The sequence below is a fragment of the Crotalus tigris genome, unplaced genomic scaffold (assembly GCF_016545835.1).
Source record: "Crotalus tigris isolate CLP2741 ecotype Arizona unplaced genomic scaffold, ASM1654583v1 scf7180000024342.5246164, whole genome shotgun sequence".
NCBI classification, from domain to species: Eukaryota; Metazoa; Chordata; class Lepidosauria; order Squamata; family Viperidae; genus Crotalus; species Crotalus tigris.
Window position 1 is genome coordinate 936805 of NW_024100512.1, and position 12703 is coordinate 949507.

The 12703-nt window shown below is 49.4% G+C and overlaps 1 protein-coding gene across 2 annotated transcripts; it reads left to right on the forward strand.

Annotated features, from left to right (window-relative positions):
* Window positions 1-1249: 1249 nt before the first annotated feature.
* Window positions 1250-5959, forward strand: FEZF2 (FEZ family zinc finger 2). Of its 2 annotated transcripts, XM_039326654.1 has the most exons (5): window positions 1250-1418; window positions 2084-3000; window positions 3528-3662; window positions 3855-3987; window positions 5509-5959. In XM_039326654.1, exons 2-5 carry the CDS (start codon window positions 2086-2088, stop codon window positions 5769-5771), a joined length of 1446 nt encoding a protein of 481 aa, XP_039182588.1. In that variant the 5' UTR covers window positions 1250-1418; window positions 2084-2085; the 3' UTR covers window positions 5772-5959. The 2 variants fall into 2 exon arrangements, with proteins under 2 accessions (XP_039182588.1, XP_039182587.1); XM_039326653.1 differs by lacking the exon at window positions 1250-1418 and having other exon boundaries at window positions 1911-3000.
* The last annotated feature ends 6744 nt before the right edge of the window (window positions 5960-12703 follow it).

Sequence of the window (12703 nt, forward strand, 5' to 3'; positions counted from 1 at the left end):
CGCGGGGAGGGGGGGCGAATCCCCGAAAAACGGGGCAGTCTCCCCTTCCTCCCCCCCCCCCGCTAGGTGGAACGTGGACAATTTCTTCGCACCTCCCCCTCCCCACACACAAACATATTCAAGTTTCTAGTTCTCTCTGTTCCCTTCCTTCTCGGTTTCTTTTTTTTTCCCCACACCCTTTGATAATTGTAAATTTCCCTATTTGAAGTTGAGAAAGGAAAAGAATAATAATAATAATAATAAACCTCTGGTGCGTTATTAGGATTTTTTTTTTTTTTAAAAAAGGAAACAAATATGCAACGACGCGCACAAAGAATTCAAGAAAGAAATTTTAAAAGAGAGAGAGCGAGGGACCAGTGTCACTTTAGACCTGCATTTTGTGAAAAGGGGGGGGGAACCCACCTCGCCCTTGGAAAGATCTTGGGCGTGTGTTTGTTTGTTTACTGTTTGCTTGTTTGTTCGCTGGTTTGACTGGATCCGTTCGTCTTTTGGCAAAAGCAGGTGGCCGGCCTATAGAAACGCAAGACTTTGGGCGCCAGCCTTCAACGGCGTTTAATTCGTATTTACGCCTCCAGGACCTAATTAAAAGAGCTGCTTTCGGCCGAGGCGAGCTCCAAAAGCTGGGAGGCGGGCCGGCCGGCCTTAAATTGAGACTGGGTTTCTTTCTTTCTTTCTTTCTTTCTTTCTTTCTTTCTTTCTTTCTTTCTTTCTTTCTTTCTTTCTTTCTTTCTTCTTTTTTGCAAAAAGATCTGATTGGAAAGACGCGCTGCTGTCCCGATTGAACGAGGAGCGAGAGAACTCAGCTCCCGAACCCTCGTTCCTCTCCTCTCCTCCTTTTCCCACTTTTGGTTAAAATAAATACAAGCTCCGCTCGCCTCTCCTGGGCGGCTTTTTTCTTTCTTTCTTTCTTTCTTTTTTTTCTCCCCTCTGCGCGATTTGTTTGGCGCCCAACTTGCGAATAGCACTTTCCGTCTTAATTTGCCACATGCAAAACGACTCTTCGGCGTTTGCAAGTTGCTCTCCATTCCCCCCCCCCCCCGCCGCCGCCCGCCTCTCTCCGACTCCCCCCTCCCCCCACCCCCTTCTTCCCTTTGGAAAGGCTCTCGCCCGAAGAAATCCAGGGTGTGCCTTAAATTGGAAAGGGAGGGGGGGGAGTTCCTTTATTCTGCTCACCCCTCCCATCCCTCCAGACCTGGGCTGAACGTTTGGCTGAGAAAACGAAAAAGCTTCGCTCGCTTTTTTGCCGCCCTCTCGCTTTCCCGCCTGCCCGCACGGTGGCCCAAAATCCCGCGTCGCTCGGCTTGAAGTGACTTCATGTGATGTCAGCTTGAAATGCCAGGGACGTTTGGGAAGGTGCTCGCTATCCGGGTCTGACCGGGCGGCGGCTACACGGCGGGGCTCGGATGCGTCGGGCAAAGGTAACTCACTCCCCCCCCAGGCCGGGCTTCTTCCCTCCCCCCCCATTTTCCCTCTCCGCCCCACCGCCTCTCGGGGGTCACGCCGTCACTCTTGAGCGAAAAGAGGTCGCGGGGTAGGCTGGGGTGGGTAGCCTGCCTCCCTGCCTTTTCTTCCCCCCCCCCTCCGCCTCCTCCGCGCAAAATATCCCAGGCCAGGCCGTCTCGGCTCCGCGCACGGAAAGGCATTCGGAGTTTTCCGGCGACTTTTTCTGGCGCGCGTTCTGCTCCTGAATGAATGAGCAGCGGTCTGGTTCCCCCTGCGCTCAGCCGGTTCCTTTGAATGTAAAGGGGAGGAGGAGATGCGGGGATGAGGGAAAACGAGCGAGGGAGAAAAAGGAAGGAAGGAAGGAAGGAAGGAAGGAAGGAAGGAAGGAAGGAAGGAAGGAAGGAAGGAAGGAAGGAAGGAAGGAAGGAAGGAAGGAAGGAAGGAAACGCTGATTAAATGGATTTGTCTCCTCTCCTGAGCTCAGGACCGAGCCGAAGTAATTGGGCTTGACTTCTCCGCTTCTTCTTCTTCTTTTTCTTCTTGCCGGTTCTTCGTCTTCTTGGCTGTGTCAATTTTATGGGCGACCTCCGGCTGCGGATCCCCACCTTTGCCGCCCTTCCCTTCCCTGCTCTCCGCGCAGAGATGGCCTCGTCGGCTTCGCTGGAGACGGTCATGCCTTCCGCCTGCATCCGGACCGGAGCCGCCAACCCCGCCAAGAGCCTGGCCTTCTCCATCGAGAGGATCATGGCCAAGGGCTCGGAGACCCATCACAAACCCGCCGCCGCCGCCGCCGCCGCCTTCGAGGCCAGGCCGAGCGAGTCTCCGGCCAAGAAGCTGCTGAGCCTCTGCTCGCCTCTGCCCGGCGTGATCCCGGTCCAGCCGCTGCCGGCCTACGAGGTGCCCTCCAAGGCGCTGCTCAACTACTCGGAGCTCTGGAAAGGGAGCCTGCGGCACTGCGGCGCCGCCGCGGCGCTGGGCAGCTCGACGGGCGCTTTCTGCAAGAGCAACTGCGGCGCTTGCTTCAAAGGGGAGCTCCCGCCTCCGCCGCCCCTGGGCCAAGCCGCCTTGCCGGCCGCCGGCCGGGTGATTAAGCCCCAGGTCATCCACCAGACTCTGGCCCTGCCGGCCAACGGATCTAGCCTCTACTACTTCAACTGCCTGGACTCTTCCTCCTATCACCCGTCGGAGATCCTACAGGGCCAACTCTTCGCCTCCGGCCTCTTGCATTCGCCGAGCCCGGTGGCTGCCGCGGCCGCCGCCGCCCTGTCAGCGCATCAGAAACTCTTCCTGCTGGAAAATGCCAAGCTGGCCGCTTTGGCCCCGCCGGAGAAGTTCCCCAACCCCCAGTACCCCCAGAAGGAGCGCCTCCCGGGACAGCTGGACCAGGTGATGAAGGAGAACTCCAGCCTGGCCGGCGAGAGGCCCAGCGGGAAAGCCCACCACGCCAAGCTGGGCGGGGGATCAGGCGCAGGCGGAGGCGGAGGAGGAGGAGGAGGAGGCGGCGGCACCTCGGCCGACGGGAAGCCCAAAAACTTCACCTGCGAAGTCTGCGGCAAGGTACGGAGGCGCTTAACGGGAAGAGAGGGCCACCCTTGGGCTTCTCCATCACTCCTGCGAGACCCACAATAGCTCTCTAATTATTACGCGGTGGTGCTGAGGACTGAATTGGGGGCGGGGGGGGCAATGCCTCCTGCATTGGTCTGCCAGGCCATCCTGTGCAAAAAGAAGGTTGCAAACTCAACCCCGTCCCCCCCCCAACCCACTCTGGCTGGTCGTTCTGGCCGCCTTGCAATCTTCGGCGGGCCGGCGGTTTGTAAGCCGCCAGAAAGCTCATAGTTGGGTCGCCTAACACTGGCACCCCCGGCTCCGCAACAACATGCGTGGTTCCGTTTTACAAAGGGTGAGAGGCGGCCCCGAGGTTAAGGGGGAAAGAGCCTGGTCGTGGGGGGGGGGAGGTTCATTCAAACGAAACCGCAGACCCAGCCTTTTAGCTCCCTTCGGACTGGCCGGCTTAAAGAGGCTAAACGTGGCGAGAACTCCGGTACTTCGGCCTAAAAAGTTCCCTGCCTTGTCTTTCTTCGTAGGTGTTCAACGCCCATTATAACCTAACCCGGCACATGCCTGTTCACACCGGAGCCAGGCCCTTCGTGTGCAAAGTTTGTGGGAAAGGTTTCCGCCAGGCCAGCACGCTCTGTAGGCATAAAATCATCCACACGCAGGTACGCCGGGCCTCAGAAGAGATACCCGTCCGATTGGTGTGTATTTCCGTTGCCTTAAAAAAAGCAAAAACAAAAAAGGAAGGGGAGAAACTGAGTAAGCGCCACGCTTTTTCGGGCGACGGTCTTGGATGGATGGCAAAAGCGCGGTGAGTAATTTCAGAGCAGCGGCTTAACTGTCCTTTCCACCAACAGGAAAAGCCCCACAAGTGTAACCAATGTGGGAAAGCCTTCAATAGGAGTTCCACGCTGAACACACACATTAGGATCCACGCCGGCTACAAACCGTTCGTCTGTGAATTTTGTGGCAAAGGGTTTCATCAAAAAGGTATTTAGACCTTTGTGCGCGCACCTATTCATTTGAATCGCCGAAGAGCTAACTGGGGATGGGAGTTGGAAGAGGATAGAAACGTTCTTAAGAATTATTACATACATACATACATACATACATACATACATACATACATACATACATATATTGGAAGAAACAAATTCGTTCTGGGAGAACGCCAAGGGAGGTCGGCGTGGATGCATGTGGGGGAGAAGAGAAGGAGGTTTGGGGAAATAATTTCCCGCCGATTTTTAAGCGCCCGATCAAATTTCGGCTTCCAGCCGGGACGAACGTTCTTAATAGAACGTGGCGAACGTTCGGCATAGAATCTTGGGAGTTTCTGCCAATGCCAAAATGTAGCGGCGGAATTGAGCGGATTTTGAGGTTACCAGAAGGTGACCCCTCTCAAACGTCCGGGGGGGGGAGGGAGAGCTTAGCCTGGGCTGCAACGAAGGACTAGTTCAGTCCTATCGTTTGTCATTAAAGCTGGGGAAGTAAATTCGGTCCTCTTAGGGCACGATCCAGCAGAACGAAAGCACTTTCAAAAATAATAACTCCTTTGGCGTCAGTGGGAGAGTTTTCCGCGCATCCCAGTTTAATCAAGCGAAGGAGAAAGTGCTGAACCGGGACTGAATCGTTTTTCTTTGCCTGAAATTGAATCGGCAGAGAGTGACTTTTTCCGAAGGGCGCCGCGGGAAGAATTGCTCGCCGGTGTCTTTGTAGTTTTTGTTTGTTTGTTTGCTTGCTTGCTTGCTTGCTTTCGCCATTCTCCAAACTCTCATAAACTGGGGAAGAGTTTGGGGAAATAACAACTTTTCAAGCGAGCACAGCACGGTTTCTCCCTGACTGGCTAGGAATTCCTCTCGCTTTCAGCGACCCACAATTTGTAAGTTGTGTTAAGGCGTCTGGCGTCCCGGGCCTCTCCCTCCTCTCCCACCCCCACCCCCACCTCTCCGGCCGATCCCCATCCAGGTTCTCCCATTTGCTCCGGGTCAGGACGCTGACCCCGGCCTCTTAATTTTTTAATTCGTTAGTTGGCATCGCGGCGTGGCCGTGACGCAGATTGAGTTTGACAACTTCTCGACTGTCCCTTGCAGGACACTTTCTTAATGAAGCCGCGCAAAAGAGGCGGTTGCCTGCAACGCCGGGGAAAAACCTGGCCCAAGAAAGCGGGGCGGGGGGGGGGCTAGAAAGCTGCCGCTGACGCTGGCATCCGACGCCGAGCCCGCAGCCCCCCTTCAGTCAACAAGAGCCACGGACATTTCTTGAGATGTCAAAAACCTGGGGGGGGTTGAACTTGGCTTGTTTGAACTTGGGCTTTTGCTGGCTCGCTCGCTCGCTCGCTTTGTGGCGCGGCCGAGTCCCTTGGTTCAGGGCCAACTCCAGACCCAAGCACTGCAAAAGTCTTTCTCGGGGAAAGGCCGGGCGATTGCGCGGCTTTCCGATCTTCCTCTCTCTTTTGCTGACCCCCCCACCCCCCTCTCTCTCTGCGCCCCCCTTTCCTGCTTCCTCCGGCAGGGAACTACAAAAACCACAAGCTGACCCATAGCGGCGAGAAGCAGTACAAGTGCAGCGTCTGCAGCAAAGCCTTCCACCAGATCTACAACCTCACCTTCCACATGCACACGCACAACGACAAGAAGCCCTTCACGTGCCTCACCTGCGGCAAAGGCTTCTGCCGGAACTTTGACTTAAAGAAACACGTGCGGAAGCTGCACGACCCGGCCGCCGCCGCCGCCGTGCCTTCCTCCAAAGAGCTGTCCAGGACCGGACCCAGCTAAAAGTGGCCCAGCGCAGCGCCCGCGCTAGGCACGGCCGTCGGAGCGGAGGTCTTGTTCGGCCAGACTTGGGAGAGATTGAAAGGCCGAGAAAGGCCCGAAACAAAGCCGAGAAAACGACCGAGGGGTGGGTTTTTTGTTTTTGTTTTTTTGGGGTATGCGTGTCAAAAAATTTTTAAAAAGGGATACACACATACATGCAGACATATATGTATATATGTATGTATGTATACATATCCTTGTGAGAAGAAAGGAAAGGAAAGGAAAGGAAAGGAAGGAAGGAAGGAAGGAAGGGGAAAAAAAACCAATTTAATTCTCTGTTGCTGCTACCGATTCTTATGAGTGTTTCCAGGACTGTAAAAACAAAATACACCCGCAGATTGGTTAATAAAATATGTATATAGAGGACTGTAAAATTAAATTTTAATGTCCACTCGATTAATTAAGGAATATATCATCTCGCAGGCAATAAAAATCGCTTAATGTGAGTCGTATGTCCAGGTTGCCCCCCCCCCCGGAGCTACATTTTTAAAAGAAATAATACAATTCCGGTCCAACTTATTAAGTAATACTTGTGGTGGGCTCCACCATTCAACCCTCGGCGACATATATTCTATTCGTAGTAAATAGCAGAAGAACCCCAAGGCTACTGCCTCCCACCTCCAAGGCCTGGAAAAGAAAAACCTTCCCTTTTGTGGGTACGGGGCTTTCTCCCCCCACCCCATCCCATCCCAACAATTTCTCCCCCCACCAACAATTTCAGTAGAAATGGTTGCCCCAAGAAGCGTCTGAGCTAAACAGGAGTGGAGATTCCGAAGCGGGTCGCGTGACGCCGAGCTCCTGTGTAAACCCAGAGCGATTCGGAGCAAAAGGCTAAAAGTGCAGCGGCCGGGCCAGGCCGGGTCAGGGGGCTCCCAGCAGAGGGTGGGACCACTAGGAGAAGCCTCCTCCCTCCCCCACCTCCATCGGGGACTTTTGAGGAAGGGGAGGGGGAGGGCTACTTCCAGCCTTTACTCCAATGATTTCTCTCCCCCCCCCCCCGCTTCCCGGCTGTTCTATTGAATGGGAACGCATCTTAAAGAAGCCGAAGAAAGGGGGAGTCGGCGAATCGAGGCTGGCGAGAAAGGACGAGCCAAAGGACCGCTGCTCTCGTCTCTCAAAAGCCCCTGGTCGGGCCAGGCCGGGCCTCTCTCCTTGCCCTGGGCAGCCCAGCGGTGGCCAGCCTCCCCACTCCCTTCTCACCTCCCCCCCCCCCCGCTAGCTATTCCGATAAACCAACCTTTGGGGATGGGGAGGCCCGTTGGTAGAGAGAAAGAGAGAGATTTTTGCAGCCTCCCCAGGCTTTGCTTCTTCCCCTTCTTAACTAGGGGAAATATGAACAGCTCAGATTTAATTACGTATTTATTTGTTCCAGTTACAGAGGAAGGCAGACGTTCTGGCTTCCAGCAGATCACCGACGGCAACCTGCGAGCGCAAAACCGGGGCCCTCCCTTTCTCCCCCCCCCCTTTACAGGCGTCTGCCACTAACACCCACCGCTACTTCCTTCCTGGGTGGGTGGGTGAGTGGGTTGCGGGGAGGACTGTGTTTTTGTTTTTATTTTCTCGTCGGCGGGTTAGAAAAGAAAACAGCTTCTCCGCTCGGTGGCATCTTTCCATCCTTGCTTGGGGAGGGAGAGACTCGGGAGTGGGTGGTGTGTGTGTGTGTGTGTGACGATTATTCTTTAAAGTGGATATTCATCTCGAAATTGGAAGCTATAATATGCCACCTTCTGGTCTCCCTCAATTAAATTCTCTTTTTTTCCCCCCTTCCCTCCCCTAAAAAGCGATTTCCCCAAATGTGGCGGGTGGTTTGTTATCATCCTCCTCATCCTCGCCCGTCTTCTAATCCCCGGACGCCAAGGAAACGACCTCATGCTTGCTTTCCGAGTAATGACCCAAATTAAGAGGGGAAACACAGACCCTCCAAACCTATTATATTAATCATGTAATCATCCACAGCAGGCTCCAGAAATGTTCATTAAAAAAAAAAATTCAAGGGCTGGGATTAAGGGAAGAAGGATGCTTGGCTGCTCCTGGTTCTCCTCCTAATGCGCTGATGTCTATTCCGCCCACAAGATCAGGCAGCGGTTGCCCACGCAGTTCCCGTCGCCTCTGCCCAGCGGCCAAGGAAAGCGGGAATTAAGCCGGACACCCCGGCGTCTGGGGACAACGTCCTCGGGACTGTTCAGCTTTCCTCTGCTTAATTGAGTGCTTGAATGCTCAGAAGCGACCGAGTTGAACGCAGGGCGGTCTCCTAGCTAGCAGCGGGCAAGGCCGCTTCGATCCGGCTCCTTCCTTCGGCGGCTGTGTGAGAGTCACAAAATAAGTTGTGCAGGTCTGTTCAGCTGATGCAAAAGTAGGCAGGCCGATAAGTCCAAGTTAGCACCACTGAAAAGGAACACCAATGACGACAACACACACGCGCGCGCGCACACACACTCAACCAGGTTAGAGAAAAACAAACCCAATCCTAGTTAAAAAGTTTGATTAAAGAAAGGGGAAACCCACCACTTTTGAACGAAAATGCCCACCAGGGAAATAACGCGGAAGTATCTCTGCCTGTCTTTATCTCTGCCTCTTCCTTCCTTTCCAGGCCTTTGATTTACGTTCCCTTTTTCAAGATAAAAAAAAAGCACCGCTGCAAAGCCTCAGGTCCTGCAACAGGGTTTTTTTCTCCTTCTGCTCTTACTTATTATTTCTCTTTTATTGCAGCTTGGTGTTCCCACCCATACCTCGTTTCCACCATAAACCTTCCCAGTATCGCTTCCTCCTTCGCTGGCTAATCTCACTCACCTTCACTTCTCCCTCGGGCCTCGTTTATTGGCCACCATCCTTTGCAGGCAATCACAATTTTCAAAACTTTCCCTCCAGCTCGTCAGAGCCAGCCTCCCACCAGAGATGAAGAAAATCTTTCGGGGAGGGGGGAAGGGAAAAGGGACAGCCATTTCCACCCCTGGTTTGCTAGCTATGTCATCCGGCTATGTAAACTGGGTTTGTGTGTGTGTGCAGTGCAATCTCCTCAGCTTTATTTAGAAGGGTGGAAATGATCTTTTGCACGCTTCCACGGGGATGCGCATTGATGTGGCCTGAATCAAACATCCAGGTGGATGTCAATATTTCCAAGTTTTAGGGATGGATGGTTGGTTGGAGGGATGGAGGGATTTGGCTGGAGGGAGGGATAATTTGCTCACTTTGCAAATGGATAAATTGCTCACTTTGATGGGTTGCATAATAGATAACTGATCCGTATTCAGCCTGGTCAAGGAAGCAAAATGGCAAGATTTCCCTCCTCAAACATTTGCTTTTGCCTGGTCTTCTCAGGAGAGAGGAGAAAATCTAACAGAAAGTCACTCAATAGTGAAATGAGTGGCATATACATTTAATAATAAATAAATACATTTAAAGTTAGAATATGTAAATAAAACTTTAAACTGGATTTGCGTTCCCTGTTCTCAGACTCCTCTCCATGTTGCTTCCATATATTCCATAATATATTCCATCCATATTATGTGATCTTGCTAGAAACTGGGCTTGGTGTAGCAGTGGGCAACAGAGCTCTGAAAGTATAGGAAAAAATAATGGCAACAATGATAGATTAAGGGTGGACAACAAGAACCGTAAAATTAGTAGGGCTCTCCATCTTGGAAAATGTTGAAGAATGGCAGAGTTAGAGCTAAATGGCATGTTAAAATCCAGTAATAACCCAAAGAAAAACAAGTAACGGGTATATAGAGAGCATCCCAGTCTGATTCATAAGGTTCTGTTGCTTTGCTGCTGGGATTCTGTCTTTGCCCCTGGTTCCACTTGATGGACCTCAGAATTCTATCTATCAAAAACAAGAAGTCCATCTTTCAGAAAACTACAAGCTCTCCTCCTTTTCTCCGGATGTTTTCCTTGTTCTTTAAGGACCAGTTTTCTAAAAGGCTGTTCAAGATTGTTTTGGGCAGCATATAATGATGGTGTTCCTACCTAGGTAACTCTTCTACATCTGCTTCTTGATCAAATGGTCAACAAGGGTAAATTTGAGAGATAATTTAAGAATATGTGGTGCCCTGAGATGCGATCAAATAAAACAGGCTGCCACAAGGAGCAGGGCAGAAAGAGAAAACATTATACGCACCCTGCACCACGTATTTCTTAAGGACATTTATTTGTTGATGGGATTTGTTTCTTCCATTTATATGCTGCCTAACTCACCATCCAAAATGACTGTGTTGTTAACAGACTTCCTTTCAGTGAGGATAACCAACCAGTGGAACAGCTTACCCACAGAGATTGTGGGCACTCCATTACTGGAGATTTTTAAGAAGAGACTGGACAGTCATTTGTCTGAGATGTATAGGTCCTCCTGTTTGACCAGGGGACTGGACTAGAAGACCTCCAAGGTCCCTTCCAGCTCTATTCTATTCTATTTACTTCTGGAACAAAAAATAAAAAATAATTCCTGTTCAAAGCATCCTTTCACCTCTTCATAAGAATGGCTTTAGAACCTTGCAACTCATTCCTTCTACCGGTTCAAATCTCTGGTATTCGTTACCCTGCCTGCCTGTCAAGTAAATGAGAAAAAGGAATTACTTTTGTTTTCCAAAAGGAAAAAAAAACCTGAAGTTTTATTTGATAGATTAAGCTTTTGGAATTGTGGAATTGAAGGATCTATCCATCCAAAATATTGTTTTTATTAACTATCTTGCTGTTATGAATATATTTATTCTAAAGTAAATTGTATTTTATTTAATGAGACTTGTTCTTTCTCAAGTGTACAGGGAGCTGTTCTCCAACTGTTCCTTACAGCAGGTAGTATCATAAGAATCAGTAACTTCTTATTCGTCATAATCAGAATCCAAGTTACTATATCTTTCCAAAAGTGCTAATTTTAAATAGAGAAAGAGCCGCACAAAGTCACATGCACCCATCCAGAAAGATTGAAATTTACACTATCAGGCAAAATACGAATTGGAAGCTTTCAGGGTGTTCATCTAGGAGTACAGCTTCTATATATTTCTCCTTTGATTCCTGGAGAAATGTGTTCAGTTTTTTACATTGGAACAAAATCCCTGTGACCCTCTAAATGTTAGTGAATGATATTCTTCACCCTTAATAAAGCTGGCTGGGCTGCTAAGAATTGTAGTTTACCTACAGTGGGGTTAGCTACAGTATCTGGGTTACAAAACCTCAGATGACCAGCAGATGGCAGTAAAGAGTTGGAATATTCTGTTTCATTGATACCCTCTAGTGGTTATCTAGGTTTTTGCAACCCAGCAATATACCTTTAGTTGGACAACATGTAAAGAGCCATGCTGTTTTGTACAAGGGCAACTTTCACAGTTCATATTAGATTGGGGCCATATTAGGGTAGCCTTCTGGAAAACAATTATCAGTGCTGCTAAACAACTATTTTTAAAAAGATGCAGCAGTTCAAGTTTGACAGCTCTAGAATTACCTTCAAATTTGGAAAGATTTTGATTTCGCAGTAAAACCTTCTCCAACAAACGTGTTGGTCAGTGCATCATATATCTATCTATATGTGCATATACATATTTGGAAATGTTTTTGTGTGTAAAATGCTTTTAGAAAACATCGTCCTGTGAGTATTTTTCACTCTGCAAAAGGAACTCTCATGATCCCCTGGATTATTTTAAAGGATAAAGTGCCAGTTTCTAGGCAGTCCTCTGTATAAAAATATGGATTTTTATCAGAACAACAAGCTTAGCTCAGTGGCAAAATTCCCATTAAGTGCAATAAAGCCAGAATATTGCATCTGGAAAGTTGGCTGGCAATTTGGAAGCTTCCATTTGGAAACTTTTTAGACTTCCCAGAGGTGCTACTACAGCATTTTCTGCCTCGTGAGGGTCTGAAAAAGGATAACTCATTCCATGGTGTTTTTTTTAACACCAAGTTCTTGTCTCCCTTACACCTGGTAAGGTGATATTTCACATGGGGCTGTAATTGCAGGAACTCAAACTGAATGCCGACACTTCAATCACAATAGGAGAGATCAGGCAAAAGTGCCTATATCTCATCACACTGAACAAAGTACTGGAAAAATGGGGTATTTCAATCATGCATATACTAGTGTGAGCACAATGCAATTTCACATAGAGGAGACCTCTCCAAAATGAGTTCATGGCTCATACATCCTCTCAGATATTCTTCTTCTAAGCTAGGGATGGGCAAGGTTTCTTTTCTTCTGCATCTGGTCCATGGCTGAGACTGGTTGGAATCTGGAATGGAGATAAAAGAACCTGAGTTGAAAGCTTGGGTAGAGCCAACCCCAACATGTATAAACCTGGCAAAGGGGATTGAAGATCACGCAAAACTAGATATTTTTAATAGCTCTTAATCTACCCTCAGATGCCTTCATTTGGCTCCCAGATTGCTGTTCCAGATGACTTCTTTTGAGAAGGTTCTTTGAATATTAACTTTAAAATTAAGTAGAAACCTGGCATCCAAAAAGCAAAACACCAGATTTACAGCAATGCCCTTGTCTCTGTTTCCAAATTCTATGGAAATGGTTGAGATCATCCCTGCAGTGGGACTGGTGTTTAGTATTTTATGATTCCCCATACTCACTTGGTCAATCATTTTAAGAACAAGGAAGTCGTCCCTAGTCACCATTCTAAGAGTGTACCCGTCATATGTTCCCAAAAAGGCAATCAGCAACTTTTTGTAAACCAAAGTGAGGTCTTCATCTGATTCACAGGTTATTCCTTTTACATTCTTCCCATAGACTGTGCCACAGAAATGCCCAAAGGCTTTACATTGAACATACAAAACTGCCTTTTACCAAATTTGACCTCTGGTATAGTTATCCAGCTCTCCATTGTCAGGAACATAAGCAATCTCCTAGAGAACTGAAGAAACATTTTATGCCATTTTAGGCTGAGCTGCTTAGTGGA